Source organism: Falco cherrug, chromosome 3, assembly GCF_023634085.1.
Source record: "Falco cherrug isolate bFalChe1 chromosome 3, bFalChe1.pri, whole genome shotgun sequence".
In the NCBI taxonomy this organism is placed as follows: Eukaryota; Metazoa; Chordata; class Aves; order Falconiformes; family Falconidae; genus Falco; species Falco cherrug.
In genome coordinates, this window is record NC_073699.1 from 20,916,750 (window position 1) to 20,934,444 (window position 17,695).

General features: G+C 40.5%; 1 protein-coding gene across 1 annotated transcript; it reads left to right on the plus strand.

Annotated features, from left to right (window-relative positions):
• Positions 1-577: 577 nt before the first annotated feature.
• Positions 578-17,227, plus strand: TNFRSF11B (TNF receptor superfamily member 11b). Its single transcript, XM_005434430.3, has 5 exons — positions 578-852; positions 10,244-10,613; positions 14,232-14,426; positions 14,738-14,962; positions 16,102-17,227. Exons 1-5 carry the CDS (start codon positions 823-825, stop codon positions 16,488-16,490), a joined length of 1,209 nt encoding a protein of 402 aa, XP_005434487.1. The 5' UTR covers positions 578-822; the 3' UTR covers positions 16,491-17,227.
• The last annotated feature ends 468 nt before the right edge of the window (positions 17,228-17,695 follow it).

The following is a 17,695-nucleotide window of genomic DNA, read 5'->3' on the forward strand; positions in this document are numbered from 1 at the left end:
CCTCACAAAGCCCCTCAGGGCTGGTGCTGGGGCAGCCGCCATGGGTGGGCGTCCGCCATGTTGCGCAGGCCTGCCTTGGTGAGTGGCAGGGGCAACGGGGCCATTCCTGACATTCCTGCCTTAGCAGGGAATGGAAACCAGCGGGATCCTCTTTTCCCTGCACCAAACCCTCCCTGGCCTTTTCCTCCCATCCAGCCCCACTCCTGGAAAGCCCTGGGGAGCTGAGCCGAAAGGAGCCCGCTGCCTCCCATGGAAACGGCAGCCCCGGTTGTGCTGGAGGGCCCTGCGGTCGGGCGGCCATGCTGAGCCCTGGCAGTGATTTTTAACCGTGTCTCCGTGAGCCCTGGACGCTGAGGGACCCGCTGGCGTCCCCGGGCAGTGGCTGGTCTCTGCTCCGGGCCAGCTGCTCAGGGGAGAGGAGGGGGCACAGCCAGCCAGCCAGCCAGAGCGCAATTAAACCCTCCCCTGGCCAGCCCCTGACACTCCCTCCTGCATTTTCCAGTCTGTGGTTACAGCACTCAAAGGGTTCCATTAAGTCATCAAGTTTTACAGGTTCCTAAAAAAAAAAAAGGAAAGAAAGAAAGAAAGGAAAAAAAAAAAAGCGGGGGGGGGGGGGAAGAGACAGCGTGCGAGAGAGAGAAAAGTTTGGTCATGGTAGGGAATGAGTGATCAAAGCTGAGCCAAAGCTTCCTGTTACACCGGGACTATATATATATCGTGTCTTTAATGTTGGGGGATGTAAGCAGGCTGCTAGGAGACTGGAGCGGGAGCTGACTCTCTGCCTGATTTCCCAGCTCGCTGAGGTTTCTTCCACCGACCACAATGAACAAGTTCCTGTGCTGCACGCTTGTGGTAAGTCTCTTCAGAGGTAGATAGGCTTTCAGATGCATTACAGCTTCAGAGATCAGGCTGTAAAGACATATGGCTTTTCTTCTGGTGGGTTGGGGTTTCTTTTTTGGTTGGGTTTTCTTTTAGGTTTGGGGCTTTTTTGTTCTTTCCCCCCCCTTCTCTCCATTTTCTGGGTAAACCCTTTTCATTTCATCACACCGAGCTTTCCTGGTGAGGTTTGCAGTGCAATGGACATGTCCAGCTCCAGGGAAGCAGCAGGGATTTTCATCCCATTCTTAAGGTAGTGGCATGATTTGCTTTCCTTTCACCTTTTTTCCTGTCTTTCTCTCTCCTTTTTTTAAGGCTTCATCATACCATGCTGACACAAAACACTATATCTAGCAATCAATTTAGAAACTGTAGGCTGGGATGTTTGTTTTTGCTTTACAAAAGCTCTGTCCCTGCCTGTCTCTGTAATCTCTGCTGCAGTGGCTCTGGTCAGTATCCCAGATACAGGGCTGGCTTTCTTACCCGGGAAAACCGCTGTAAACTCCAGGAAAAAAAGCACAAGTGTGCAGTGCTTGTTTTGGCTTAGAAAATTCAGTTTCATGTGCAAGAAAGTGATGAATTAGTAGCTGTGTCAGTAGCTATTACAGAAAAAGTTGTGTTATTAAATCTGGTATAAGCCTCTGCTTTAATAAGGTTTTGTTTACTTTGTGATTTAGCAAGATACTTCCAGATGCAACTTTACAGATGATAGCAGTGCAGTAAATCTTTCAAATCATTCAAAATGTCATTTAATCCATTTAGCCATATGGAATTGTGTATGATGTCAGATTAATTACAGCCTGCTTACAGACAGATACTGTGTAACATCTATTCAGAGGCTATTCATCTTTTGGATAGGAAAACATTCAAAGAAAAACATTAAAAATAATATTCACAGCAGGCTGTTATGCATGCCTGCACAGTAACTTGTTCCTGAGTTGTTTTGGTGAGTACAGTGGCATTAATGTTGTGGCAGAGCATTAGAACTGAGATCCATTTATTTTAAAAGCCCTTCATAAATGCAACGAGATTTCCAGGATCCGATGAGTAATGCATGTTTATTACTCTCCGTACAACTTTCTGAAAGAGCTTTTTGAGAAACAAACCCAAAGTAATTAATGGAGCAAGGGAAGCAAAAATTGTCGGGCTCGTGGTCAGCAAATTGAAACACAGGAAAACTTTTTCATTTCATGTATGACGATGTCCCTTCTTTGTCACATGAAAGCACGGGAAGTTAATCTGGGAATTTCAGCAACAGCCTGTTATCAGGTTGTCTTCTTATCTGTGGCTGTCATAAAATAATCACATTGGCATTTTGATTTTGATTAAATGTAATGTGCTTGTTCGTGTTCTCCTGTAAAGTTAATAGTGTTTGTTGAAGTTCAGTGTAATCCTCTGGCAGATGAGTCTTGGAGCTGAAATATGTCAGTGGTGTACATACCGCAGTGCTTAATCATTCAATTCTTTCTTTCCTTTTTTTTTTTTTTTTGTTTTAAAAGCAATTTTTTGAAGTTATTGTGAAGTTTAAGTAATGTCAGATGTGCTAGAGCTCAGACAAGTAATTTTAGTACCCGTTTTATAAAACTTGTAAGAGGCACAACAGCAGTACAAAGTTGTGTATGTTTGGCTCCCTCACCTTAAACCTAGTTTGGAGACACCATAGCTAAAAAAGACTCTTTGGACATGATGTACTTTCAGCCTTAGCCTCTTTGCTAAGGTTTCAGAAAGGGGACCTGCTGTGGTGGTGCATGCATGTACGTGTTGTTTGCTGAAACACTAAAACTGCTTACAAACAGACAAGTGTTATGAAATCAGACAGAATTAAAAGAAATTCCCCAGAGCTGGATCTCGTTACTTGTCACGTAACTATCTTGACCCTTAAACTTGACCTTTCTCTATTTTGGATCTCTGGGCGCATGTGACATGCTTTTTCTGGCCTGCCTGTTGGGTTTGCTGTGTGTAGGCAGTGGTGGCTTTGCAGCCCGCGAGGGTAGGAGTTATCTTTCTGTCTGACTTTCCTTCTGTCTGTCTGCATGTGTGTTGGTTAAAAATAAAACACCAAGGTTACCAGAAAATTTTTTAAAAGATATTGTCACAATTTAAATAACACCCACCATTCAAATCTCACAGAAACTTTAATTTTGTTTCTTCTGTGTTTAACTTCTATGCTAGTAGATTTGCTGCTCTGACGGTCTTCCTGGAGAAAAACACCTGTTTGCCCATAATACTGGGCATAATGTTTCTCGAGCTGGATGGTCAGTTGTTAGTAATTCTGTTCAGTGCAAAGGCAGACTGTAGTCATCTTGGTAACATCCCACGTTTGGGTTGGCTCTAAATCTTGATGTCACTCTGGTGAATAATGTTCCAAAATGTGTGCTATGGATAAGACACATCTTCTGGTGAATACCTGGTTAGTCTTTTCTGCTTTCTTCCTCCACATGCTTCAAGGCAAATATAACTCATAGAAACAAAGACTTCCAATGTAGCACTTCTTCGATAAGATGTAAAACTGCTCTTCAGCTGAGTGTCATTTTTCTACCACTGAAAATGAAACAATAGTTTAGACCCCTAAATTGCTTTGTGAATGACAACTAATGGTGCCTTGCAAAGTCTCTGTGAGATCTGAATTGCTGACATACAGCTGTACTGACAGAAATGAAGACAGTGGTTGATAGCCTGCTTTGAATACAGGTGGCTCAGGAGAGTCACTAGTCACATTCCTTATGTAAAGGAGCAGCCTCCACTTTATGAAGCATCTACTGTACAAAAGTAGGTTCCTTTACGTCCCAAGTGAGCGGATTGCATTGGAACAGTTTGGTGGAACAGCTTTATAAGCTAAACTCAAACCAGCAAAAATGACTCCATTTTAGCTTGTGTTGTGTACCTGACGCTCTGCTGCAGTCTGCCGAAAGGTGCCCTGCCTGGGCTGTGCTCTACGTGAGCCTGAGGCAGCTCCTGGGCTCAGCAGTGCTGCATAGCCGCTGGCCCACAGAGGTTACTTTCGGTGATTGCATGGGGCCCCCCAGAGCAGCAAGGTGGGGAGAATGAGAGCTGAGTATCTCCCACGTGGATGAAAGTAACTTCTCCCTCGATGACAAATATTTTACAGTGGTTGTTTGCAATAGATGGCCATGGATCTGATCCAGAATGACACTGTCACATACTGGATCTAGAGTTACTGTTTTGATTTGACAAGTTGTTGATTAGGAGAATGTTGTTAATATCCTTCAGTGCTATATTTCACCACTGGGATTTCTCTGGGGTCTGTGCATGATTTCAGTGAGGCATTCTGCCTAAGGGCTGAGGGTAAGAGAAGGCCTCTTGCCTTAGCTTTGTCCAAATACTTTGTGTAGAAAGCAGAGAGTTGGGAGGTTTTACTTTGAACCCAATGCAAACACTAGAGGCAATCTGACAGATGCCTTGAATGATTATTTATCACGCAGGAAAATATGCTTCGGAATAGTTGTGGAATGCAAAACAGAAACAGATTTATCTTTCTCAGCAAATTAAACATTCTTCTTTGGTCTACAACCCAAAACCACAAAGCCAAGCTATATAATAATATTTTCATATGCTGAAAAGCCACTTTCTTTTCTTTTACAAAGCAGTGATTTAAGGGGATGATGCTTGAAGGATTTTTGCTTTATGTGCTTTGTCTTTCAGTTCATTTTAATTCAACAAGAAAAAGCAAGTGGCTCTTTGCCTTACATTTAAAGATGAAAGAAAAGGGCGTGTACTTTTTTCATGCCCAAGATCTAAAATGAAATTTTACAATCACATTATTTCTCTTTCAAAAGCATCTTCTAAGGGCTCAAATAAATGGAATGCACAGGCCTTTTATGTTAGCATTATGCATGCTGACATAAAGATAGTATGGAAAAATACAGCTTCAGGTCTAATGTGTTGAGTGACACAATGAAAGAATTGTTTCTTAACCTTGAGTAACTCATTTTGAATAAATTCTCAGTATTTACTTGTATGACACTGACTTACACTAGACTTGTACTTCAGTATTTACAGTTCATCTTGGTTCCTCACACGAGACAGCCATCCTGAGAGGTACCCAGGATTTGTCCCAGGGAGATGGATGAGGACTGAGTTTTTCAGTCCTCTCAGAAATGAGCCTATGACACTAGAACTGAATTTCACCTGACGGGTTGATAGATGTAGTTAATGACACTAGGTTTTGTTTTGGTTTTGGTTTGTTGTAATTATTTTGTTACTGATAGCATTTCATACTCATAGAACAAAACCTCCCAACTCTGGGGAATGTTTTTTTTAAACTGAGCCTTGGATTTCACTACCCCTAGGAAAATCATTTGCAATTGAGTGCACTCTGAAACAGAATAGCAGTTGATTTGTTGGAGATGAACAAGATACTGAGTATCACTGGCTTCCATTGGTGTTGGGATATAAAGGACTTGCTTGGGGATTAAAATTAAAAGAAGCTGCCTAGATCTTTTCAGTCCATTCCCCAGCTCTTCCAGGAAACCAAATGGTGTATTTGCTTTCAGAAATGCATTGAAAGCTATATTTAAACTGCTTGGCTTTCTTGCACCTGCTTCTCAGTAAAAGGTTGTCCCCAAACTTCCTCTGATGAGAGGATCCCTTTTTCATTTGCCATCATTATCCTTTAATGGAGAAAGTTCTCTCTTGTGTGTTCGCTGTCTATCTGTACTGTATCTATAGGTACTGTTTTGACTTGCCAAACTATTAACCAAATCAAGAACCTCTTCAAGATTAATTACTCCGTTTCCTGCTAAACTTTTTCTGTACTTCTTCCAGGCTGCATTAACCTTTCCTAAACAAGGATGAACAGAATTTTATGCAATCATCTGAGTGATAAATCCATCACTTTGGCCAGGTGTAGCACTGATAGACTCCAGCTTTGGTTTCTTAAGGCTTAAAAGGTGAACATGCTCGTTGTCCCTACTTCTGATTCCAGTAAACTGAAGCCAGACTTCTAGTTTCTTTCTCCTTTCAAACTGGAACATGCCGAACTTTTCCAGCAAAAGCAAAACAAGCCATTGCTGGCATGATTATAGGAGAAATCCTGCTTTCTATGAAGCTTTTGGGAAGACCAGTGTTCAGAACTAGTAAGTTCTGATCATGGCATTTTCATGTGCTCAAATAGTGCCATTTCTTACAGTGGAGATTCAGGTGTTTAGTACATAGCCCACCTTTAAACATGGGCATTCAGGTTAGTCAAAGGTTTTACGTGGCTGAGAATCTGCTACCAAGTTGGTTATAGCATAGTTCAGGAGGAGAATGTCAGGAATGACATAAAATGCATTTAATTATCATTTTAATTAGATTTGGGAACACGCTTTTGAACGGCCTCTCCTGATTATCCTTACTTACTGTATTTTAGTTTGCACATCAGGGCAGACTTGGAGTGCACAAAGTGGATTTACAAAAGTAAACTGGATTGATGAAAGTAAATCCAGGGACGGACTCCAGAGACGCACCAGATGCACTGTAACCACTAATGCATGCTCAGTCCACGAGAGCAGACTGAAGTTAGTCCAAATATCCCCTCTGAATCATGCATAATGTGGATGTCAGGTGCCTGGCACCATCTGTTTTGCTCTACAAATCTGCTGTAACAGGTGATCCAACTTGCTAATGTAAGCAGAAATTCAGTGTGTCTTAGGACAGGAGAAAGGACAGTTTAGTGACATTCCCCTCTGACTTATTCTGTGAGCTGTGGGACAAGAAGAGTCTTTCCTTCTGTTTGTGCCAAGTTGCTGCAGTAAAACTAAAATTATACTTAATTACCTTACACTATTCTTCCTGCATTTTTGCAAAACTTCTGAAAAATAGATTGCTTTTACTTTGGCAGTTGATAGTTTGGCAGTTCAAGGATAACTGCTGATTTTCAGGTTGCATATTAATATTCAGAATGCTCATGTGTGCTAGGTGTTTTCAGTCTGCATAGAAGACAATCTTGCAGATCTATTCTCTTAAGTATTATTAAGGGACCTACAGTAGTCTTATGAAGAAGCGTGGTATTGGGGATTGGAGTCTAGAAATGTACTTAACTACATACTAATAGCTGTACTGGGTCTAAGAAAAAAATGATCCAGAAAAAATGTCCTAAAAAGCCCCATATGCTGTCTATGGCAGGGGCTGATAACTGGTGCATAGAGGAGATGGAAGAAAAAGGCAGAAAAATAGTGATATTTTCCCAAAACACTCCTCTAGACTCAAGGAAATTGCGGTTTGGGGGTTCCTGATCAAAAGATGATGTTTATGTTTAATAGCCCTTCATTATTTTCCTCCATTACTATGTCAAGAAACATTTTGAACTCAACCATTTACAATGTCCTGTGGCAATGAGCCACAACAGCTCACTGTACTAGTAGGATCATAGTAATCAAACAGTAATGGTAATGGTAACCTAGCTCTATGTTGAAAAATATGTAAAGAATGTTCTGGCGAAATACTGAGATACTGATTGAATTTATACCTTTAGTTTGACTGAAGAATCTTTTGTCATAATTGTTTACTAAATAAAGGTGTTGGATCCTGCACACAAATGGCTCAGCCACTGATGGATGGATTATTGCAGCTATACAAGTTGTGTTTCTGGGAAAGAAGACAGGCGTGATGTGCTTTTCTTTTAAACAGACAAAGAAAATATCAGATGCAAAGACTGATCATCCTTTTAGTGATCCTGATTTATTAACCCTGTTATTATGGTTACTGGGTATGTTTATTTAGATTAATAGTATTCTGGTTGCCATTAACAGTTCATAGCTGTTGGTACTTCCAAAGGCAAAGCTTTGCATGATCTCACACATGTATTGTTCAAGTATTTCTTTTTATTTTTTCTCAATTTTTTAAAATCATTTCCTCTCAAATTGTGTTGAATTGTTTTCATTTTTTTATTGGCTTGCTTTACATAGCTGTAGGTTCTTCAGGAAACATTTTTGCCTACAAACCCCCATGCTCTTATACCCTATTTACCAATTTTGAATTATTTTTAATGTTGAATCATCCCCTGCAGCAAAACTTCTCACTTGTCTCATATATGATTTTCAATGTAAAAAGCTGGGTAAGGAAAATAAAGAAAATGTTGTTGCTCTTGCTCCTGCAGAGGTGAGTTAAGCAGTCATGAAATGGTCCGCCTAACCTTTCAGCACCTGAAAATGTGTCACCAAGGGCAGAGGCGTGACTGAGAGGAGCAGATTCTGCTGCAGTGACAGCTTGGGATTTGTTGGGAGCTGTACATTGCAGAGCAGGAAAGCTGGTGTTTCTGCACAAGGACACGCTGCCCGTGTGTCTGGTTGCTGTCTCTAATAATTTTCGCAGTGTCAGATTTTCATCTGAGTTGGGTATTGTCTTGGGTTTCCGCAGACATCTGCATGAAATGTGGGTTGATGCTTATCTTTGTAGCATCTGTGCTGCATGTTGCAGTCTGTTATGTTCAGCAAAGGGAATGTGTGTGTCCATGCCAGTCTTGGACTCTGGGATGCTGTATCATCTATTACTGAATAAAAAACACAGAAGGAAACCTGACTGTTCACATTAACAATTAATGGGATTACCAGGACTTCCTTATTACTAGAGTAATAGCTGTAGATTTACCAAGGGTGGGTGCATTTTTCATCAGTGGAAAGCCATTCACTATTAAAAAATGTGCTGCACCCTCTGGTTAAATAGATCACATGAAATGGATCCAGTTATTTAACGAAAATGGAGTGGTACATCATACTTCAATGACTAGTAAGGAATTTCTCACAGCAGAAGAGATTGTGCATTGAGACCACAAGAAAAAGTGGGATCTCCATCTGTAGAAATCACAGCTAGAACAAGTTACAGGCCTTAGTCAAGGGGAACTAAAAGAGGCTGTGGGGAATAGCCATGTGATCTGCACTTCATTCTTTAGCCTGTCTAAGTATAGCTGTATAAAAAGTGGATTCATAGACCGGCAACAGGAGGATGCACTTAAGAATATTTTCTTAAGCAGTAAGAGTTCCTAATTTAGGCACCTAATACTACTTGGTGCAAATGCTGTGACTTGTGTTAATGCAGATGAATGATTAAGTTGTCCTTTGCAACCTTAATAAGACTATCACTTCAGAAGTGCCATGCTGTGACAGAAGTGAGGCCCTTAGATGACACCTTTTTAGGAAATGCAGAGTCTGAATGAATAAAAAGTGTTAATTCCACTCACACTTTGGGGACATCTGCATTGGAAAAGAGGAAAATAACGTTCTTGAAATGGAATTGGCAACTCTGTGCTACCTGACTGGGATTAAAATAGCAACAAAGACAAGTTAGTTGGGTCTATAATTTGAATGATACGCAGCACTGGGGCAGAGCCATGTTCTCGATGGGCAGAGGGAGCTGGCAGCTGACCCTGTGGGGCTCAGGGCAGTGTACAGGGAGTAAACCCAGGACTTACTTTTTTGATAGGCCGGTGGAATCACAGAACCAAATTTTCAGTTACAAGACCAAAACGATGTGATACGGAGGTTGTTTCAGCAGAGGGGCAAGGTCATCTCAGATCGCTAGATCCCAAGTGGCACCAGCGAAGCAGGCTGTTGCAGGAAGCAGAAGGGCTGTAGCGGTCATGACGTGTGCCAGTACTGAGCCAGGTCCTCACAACAGCTGTAAGCCTGTGGTTTTATATGGGAAGCAAAAGTGTTAGCCTGGCCTCTTCCAGCTCGTGCAATTAAATCTTCAACGTACCCTTCATAAACTGCAGCATTCTTTACCTCTGCCTGAAGCTGCATCTTCATACTTGATGTAGCTGCCACGTTTTATCCCTGGAGCTGCTGCTTTGCAGTGCAAGATTAAATAGAAAGCATTAAAATGAAACCTATATTGTTCTAGCCATTCATTGCTGGTGAAAAGAAATATTGTAAGGAACCACCTTTAAAGGTATCTGTGGTAATGGTGCGGTATGCTGGTCAGATTTGTATGCTGAGATGGTATTTCTTTTGCATCTGAAGTACTGATACTTAGGAACACAGGAGTGCATAATCCCCACCTTGTTGCACATCGAGCGTGTCACCAGTGAAACTAATTGGCCAGGTTCTGTGGTGCCAGGCGGTAAAAGGTCATTGCCCAGTGATACCGAATGCGTGTAAATGAGACAAGAATAGGATCTACACCTACGGAAGAACAAGGAAGTATGTGTGGCAGGAAGATTTGCTGGATAAGATCGTAAAAATTTCCCATTCTGACAGACATAGGAGAGTCTGGAAACTGGTTAATATTTTATAAATTTCTAATGCAAACATTTTTTTTTAAGATAGTGACATGATTAGATTCATAAACTCATTAAAATGTAGGCTTCTGTGTGACCACGGTGCTCCCCAGAACTAAAGCAAGCCATGTTGTATTTTCCTATTGCTAGCTCTTGGACATTTCTGTTAAGTGGGCCATCCAGGACAGCTCTCCCCCCAAGTATGCCCATTACGACCCAGGGACATCTCGTCAACTGCTGTGTGACCAGTGCCCTCCTGGGAGCTACGTGAAGCAGCACTGTACAGCCACCAGCCCGACGCAGTGTGCCCCGTGTCCGGACCAGTACTATGCTGAGGAGTGGAACAGCAATGATGAATGCCAGTACTGCAGCACCGTTTGCAAAGAGCTGCAGTACATCAAGCAGGAGTGCACCAGCACACAGAACCGCGTCTGCGAGTGCATCGAAGGCAGATACCTGGAGCTTGAGTTTTGTTTAAAGCACACAGAGTGTCCTCCTGGATTCGGTGTTGCGCAGCCAGGTACGTACCGCTTGTCAGTGTGCGCAGACTTAATTAGACCTCTACCGCACATCAATGACTCGTAGCACTTACAAGATTAGGAAAGAGCCTTGTCCGGATGAAATTACAGGACAGTAAATTGTAAAGCCAATTGAACCTGTTCCTAGTCTGCATCATTTGGACTGTAGCCAGAGGAACATTTCTCAGCGGAATACCCTGCTCCTACTGTAATATATAACTTAATGGCAGTAGCAAATGTAGCAAATTGCACTCTAATGAGAAACATGATGGATTGCCTCTTTTAAAGGAACATTATCTGGAATGTAGTATTTGTGTGTGTGATAAATAATAATGTTTTTCATTTTGAAATCTGCTGTTTCAAACAACTGTATATCTTGACAAACACCAGGAGCACTACATGTTTGACACCAAGTGTATAATTATAACAATATTAATACAGCTCTAGCATCACAGCAATATGTGGTAATAATTAATTATCCGCATCCTAAGTGGAACTCTTAGGGAAACTGTTACTATTATGAAACAAACAACCATTTCTTTGTCAAGCAGGCTGGCGTTGTGCTGTGTGTCTCGTGAGGATACAGAGCGAAGTGGTACTTTTCAGTGGAGTGTATTCATTTAAGACAACATAAATTGTTAAACCAATAAGTTCTCTCAAAACAAAATACATCATTTATCATTTGGCAAATGTCAGGGCTCAGTTTAGCTCCAGTATTTAATACAGCCTGAAAGAATTGTAAACTGTCATTGTACAGAGATTGATAACTGCCTGGAGAAGCGTACTGAGGAAGGGAATATGGAAAATCAAAGCATCTCAGACACGAACCCGTAGGCAACCAGTCTCCAGACTACAGAATTACTTCCCTAGGAATTATGTACATAGTGAGAAGCACTAGAGCTGGTTGGCCTGTACATTTGAGAGCTGTGCCACATGACAGCTTGGGAGTCCTTTCTTGGGTTATGAACCTCTCACTGGAGGACAACTTTGACGTAAGGAGTGTCGCTGCTGTAGCTGCTCAGTAGTCCCTGAGTAATTGGTTACCTAAGCATTACCCTGATGCCCTTGCCACTGTTAAGCATTTCCACTGGCAGCTACCGCATTTCCATATTATAAACCTTCATTAACCTAAATTGTTATACCCAGGGGCTTGGGTTAATGAGGTTCCACCGTACCTTGGCAGCAAGTCAAAAGGGGCCAGAAACAAAGTTCGCAGAAAGACCACTTGGGAGCTGAACAAAGAAGTTTAAATTGTCTGAGCAACCAGCCTGCTGCATCTCTGTGAGCACAGTGAAACCGTGGCAGACAAATTTGAATCCCTGTGTTCAAAATGAAACAAACTTTGGAAGAAGATAAATTTTTGAATTGTGTAATTTATTGTAAAGTTGATTTCCAAAAGACTATCAGAACGAACCAGGTAGTCCCAAGCAGACCTCAAACAAGGAAAGAAGATGTAAAAATAATTGCATACCCCTGTGTCAATAGTCAGCTTTTGAGGTGAGGCATCAATTGAGAGTTTAATAAGCATGGGCCAAACTGTGTCCTGCTTTCTGCCTTTCTGAACTTTGTAATGATGTAAATTCAAGTGTAGTAAAACCTAAGTGTAGAAAAATATGCTTCCACTGCCACACAAGAAGTCTCATTTAAAGCTTAAAGCATTAGAAATCTGTTTCCCCACTGTCAGTTGCTCATGATTACGTTGGGCAGATCACTTTACTTTGGTAGTCCCCTTCTGTGAGTGCAAGATAAAGGTTTTGTTCCTTTCTGCTGTGGTTGGCCCTGCATGTGGCAGAGCGTTTAGCAGCAATGCGCTGGGGAAGCAGCACCGGTATGAGGAGGCACTGTCTTCCTGGCGGCTGCCGTTTCCCTGGGGAGAATGGGGGATTCCAGGCAAATTGGAGGGAGCGGCGGAAAGGCAGATGGGCTGCGGTGGTTTATGCCCTGAACAAGACCGGCCAGATAAGCAGCGAAGAAGAAGGTGGTAAAGCTGGGAGGTGACTTTGTGCTGAACCCTGAGAATGCTGATGGATTACCCAGTTTATTTCCCTCTTGTGCCGCAAAGGTTATAGAGGTTATAGAGGAAGCTCCGAGCAGAACAACGCACTGTTTGCAGGGACTCTCCTTTCTTCCCCTTCCTTGCTGCCAGAACACAACAGCGGCGTGTCTGAAGCAGGGAAAGCTGCTAAGAATTCAGATGCCTCAGGAAAGGTCATTACTGCCGGCTCAGGTACAGGTCTTGGCCAGAGTTCTGTGCAGCCCCGAGAGAGTTTTGATGCTCTCACACTGCACAAGAAAACACAGGGGCAGACACTGTTGCTGCAGGTGGGGTGCTGGCTGCAACAAGCAGAGGATTTTGGGGGGGTTGGCAATGCGCAGTCTCTGTTTTTTCAGATGAACAAAAACTTCTTTGTTTTCACTTGTTGTCTGATGAGAGAAGTGCTAGGTCACGTATATGCAAGTATTAATCTTCATTTCACAGCTGGTGTAAAACTTGAGATTCATACTCTTTTTCTCTAAGGAAATGCACAAAATAAATAAAATTACTTAAAAGCTAGCATTAAAATAAGCATCAACATGTAAATACTTCCAAAATACACTAGATGGAGGCATTTTCTTCTTCAAATACGTTTTCCAAATATTTCAAAAAAATTTAAGCATGTGCTTAAGTTCATGTTCAATGCAATATTAGATATTAGACTTCAGGCACTTGCTTAAATGTTGACTGAATAAAGATGAATTAAGAGTGAAAATTCAACAATTATTGGTGCTGTTGCTTTCCTACCACTGGTGGTTAGATTTTGCATTGTTTCAGGTTTCATGCATCAATTGTCTAGCTCTTTGTCAATGTGATAAAACCATGTATTGTCATTCTGTTGTTGTGTTATATTTTTGATTCTGAAGTAAAACTATGCTGTGTAAAAATAAAACACAAAGCAAAACATACGTATGCATATTAAATATTTTTGCTATATTGGAAATTGATTTTATTTGCTTTTAATAATATTTTATTCAAGCCCAGAAAAAAGTTCAAAAATTTTACTGAAATTCTATTTTCATGTATAATTTAATATTTGAGCAGGGAAAGTACTTTTCAGAGGGTCTTCAGTTGATATTTAGTTGGGTTGTATTTTTAGCTAGAACTAAAGTAATCCATTCAAGCAAGGTTCTGGGCAGATACTACAGAGTAAAATTTAGAACAGTTTCTCGTGCCGTTTAATTATTTGACAGAACATTTCTACAGTTGACAGATGAAGGTCAGACATCATGTAACGTCTAAGTAGACTCAAGTAATTACTGATTTAAAGATATTACTTTACTAAATTACTGATTTAATAAGTTATTACTGATTTTAAATTCAGCAAGAAGTATATGTAAAAGTACTATTTACTCCATTATTCCAGCAGGAACATCATTTTCTTAAAGGACATGTTTTGTTTTTCAAAATTGGAGGTGTTGGGTTTGCTTTTTTTCCTAAATGTGATTTCTTCCTAGATCAGAAATGTGAAAAGCAGAAGCATGACAATTTGGAGAGGAATATTTTCTTCTGTTTTTGTATTCTTGTATTTTTTTCACAGTTGAAGTTATATGTAATTGGATGCATTATTTTCCTGTTTCCACAGGTACCCCTGAGAGTGACACTGTATGTAAGAGATGTCCAGAAGGATTTTTCTCAAATGAAACATCATCCAAAGCAGCCTGTCTAAAGCACACGAACTGTAGCGCACTGGGTTTCAAAACAGCATTGAAGGGAAATGCAGTTCGTGACAACGTCTGTCAGGAAAATGCAGATATGACACCTCAGAAATGTGGAATAGGTATGTATCTTATTAAGGAAAAGTGCTCTGAAAACATACCTTTAATTATAGTTAAAATTAGTGTTTCAGCATTTATGATAAAAATATCTAGCTTGTTAGCCATTTGCCTGCTATGGTGATGGCTATAGTACAGTTTTAATTATTGTAGGTCAGACCAAATGGAGCTCAAGCACAGAGAGCACCAGCACTGTAAAGATCACTCATTAGTTTGTTTTTTAAACACTTCTTATCCTTGCTGCTTGCTTTTTTTTTCTGAGACGGGCAGGGTAACATCAGACCAATTGACATTCCTTTTCTCTTTCTCATTTCAGATGTAACCCTGTGTGAGGAGGCTTTGTTCAGGTTTGCTGTTCCTACTCAGCTCACACCTAACTGGCTGAACATACTAGCAGACAGTTTGCCTGGGACAAAGGTTAGCACAGAAAATATCGAAAGGATTAAACAAAGGCACAGTTCTCAGGAACAGACCTTCCAGCTTTTGAAATTATGGAAGCAGCAAAACAAGGAACAGGATATGGTCAAGAAGATTATTCAAGGTACCTTATTTTCATAGCATGTATATTAAAAGCAACCTTCTAAATGGCACTTTAAAAATTGCTTGGGATCAAATACCTCCTGGTGATACATTATGCTTTGAGGAGGACCTGCAGGGTTTGACTGCGTTTTATCGATGCCATAAGCACAGTGAAGTCGAGGGGAAGCAGGAAGATAATTTAGCTTCTGGTCACTGAATTCTTCCCAGACTTGTAGCCCCTTCGGGAGCGTGTGTGGTGTCACAGCCAGGATTGCCTTTTGAGAGTGCACAACATAGGAAGAATTTTGATCAAGTGGGAAAATGTTTCTCACTGTCGTATCTGAGCAGTGGCTGTTGAGGTTAGAGGGAGCTGGATGCCTGCAACTGAGAGTGCAATTTGTCTTCTGTAAAGTGGAGATTGACAGCTCGGACTAGAACATCTATTCATGGACTGGGGACACATGGGACTGAGGAATACACAGACAGGCTTTCCCTTCTTTTTGCCTTCTGGTACCTATTTGTCATGCCAATTCACCGCTTTGTTTGTGCTGAATCTGCCAAGACAGGTGTCAAAGGTGAAATAGTGCTGCAGTGTTAACACCAAGGTGTTTTATGAGAGTCAGGCCAAGTCTTTTCATGTAAGCCATCATCAACAACCACCACATTCGAACGACCTTTCATCCGCTCAGAACAGATTTGAAAAATGCTGCAGACACGGGGTTTTTTCCCCTCTCCTTTTTAGTGTGCATGCTTATGTCAGGCTGTGATGTGTCTAGTATACTTCAAAAACCAAAATGACTATTTTAGCAAAGCTCGCCTAGACGTTTCTGAAGAAGAAGAGAAAAATTTTCATTCACTTGAACCAAATATTGGGAGCCCTAACACATACACAAAACATTTTACAAGATAAATGAACCAGGCATGTAGGAATATATACTTGCTATGAAGTCTGTAATTTGAGGCTGTTTGTATTTGCAAAGTTAATTAAATTCTTAAGTGTTTTCACGAGCCTAAAGAAAAAGCATTGCTGAGAGAATTATTTGAAATAAAATTAAAAAAAAAAAATGGGAGAGAATATTCACCTTGAGTTTTGGGAAGCTTTTTGCAGGCTGTGGTAAAGTTGTAATACATTGTACTTACCTTTCTTTTCACTTTCCATAGATATCGATCATTGCGAAAATAGTGTCTTAAAGCATATTGGCCATCTGAACCTCACCTTTGAACATCTTAACACACTGATGGTAAGCTTACCAGGCAAGAAAGTGGGAAAAGAGGATATCGAGCGCACAATGAAACTATGTCAACCTACAGAGCAAGTTCTGAAGCTTCTCAATCTGTGGAGAATAAAGAATGGTGACCAAGACACCATTAAAGGTTTAATCTATGGACTGAAACACTTGAAAACATACCATTTTCCAAAACGAACCATTCAAAGTCTGAAGAAGGTGGTTAAGTTTCTTCACAGATTTACAATGTATAGATTATACCAGAAACTCTTTTTAGAAATGATAGGGAACCAAGTTAAATCAGTGAAAGTAAGATGTGTCTAATTCAAGATGTTTTTAATTCTCCACTGACTATTTTCCCCTAATTACTGCCAGCAGTAATTAAACTGGAACGTTGTTTCCTTACATTATGTCTTACTATTTATAGAAATGCCTGACTGGAATAGCTCTAAGTCTTTTGCAGTGTTGTCGGAGTTTTTTTAAAAAAATAAAATCACTTTTGTAAAAGCTATTACCCTGTTGATAACACTAAGAGCCTGATTCTGCATTTTTGCACATTCAAGAGTTGAAAAGCCCCACTGTAGTCACTAGATGAAAAAAGAATGCCGGACCAGGCTCTACTCCAGTATTTGCTATTTATATTCTTTGAGGAATAAACAGTTTTGTTGTACATATTTATTAAGTTAAATGGAAATTGTATGAGACTGAATTTTAGGAAGAGAAATGAAAAGCACACTGTATATTTTCTAGCTAAACAAAAATGATCCCATATATTTTTCTGGCAAAATTTTGTAGCATGCTGTAAGAGTTATTAATTTCTTTACATTTTGTATTTAAAAAAGTATTATTGCTTAGTTTTATTTGTATAAGTTGTGGTATCTTTTGGTAGGGATGTTTTAATTTATCCAATGATTTTAACTCAAATACGGTGAAAATATAGCATAAGTGACCTGAATATTTAAATATTCTGTGAGGAAGTGAATGTACCATATTTAAGAAGCTGGATTTTTATATAGAATTTCATAATCTTATTTTATAAAACAATTAAATTTTTCAGTTTACTTTTTGACTGGTGTTTTACTCTTGACTCTGAAATAGGAACTAATAACAAAGATCATGTGGATTTCATGCCTTATCTTGGGCTTGGCTCTGTGCTACTCCCTGTCTGGTCTAGTAGTTAATATGTGAGCCAAGTAAATATTGACCAGCGCTGGATTTTCATGGTCACTGTACAGGTGTGAAAGAAGGTGAAAAGTATTAAAGGTCCTAGTTCAGAGGGCCCAGGTGGTTGTGATACAACCATAGACACATTTGGCCCAGTGTCATTCTTGGAGAGCTCACAACCTTTGCCCTAACCACAGCTTGTAATTTCATGGAGGAAAGATGATGCACAGCCCTGACAGGCTTGGAAAGCCTCACATATTGCCATGATGTTTAAAGGAAGGGAGCACAGAGAGGTCACATAAAAAAAAAAAAAAAAAAGAATAAAAAGATTACCATTGCCCTCAGTTACAGAATGAGACACCTGC

Excerpts from the sequence above, each read along its gene's own strand:
- TNFRSF11B (XM_005434430.3), top strand. The coding sequence starts at position 823 with ATGAACAAGTTCCTGTGCTGCACGCTTGTG. Across the intron at positions 853-10,243 it reads TCCTGTGCTGCACGCTTGTG|CTCTTGGACATTTCTGTTAA; the intron begins GTAAGTCTCTTC and ends TCCTATTGCTAG. Across the intron at positions 14,427-14,737 it reads ACCTCAGAAATGTGGAATAG|ATGTAACCCTGTGTGAGGAG; the intron begins GTATGTATCTTA and ends TTCTCATTTCAG.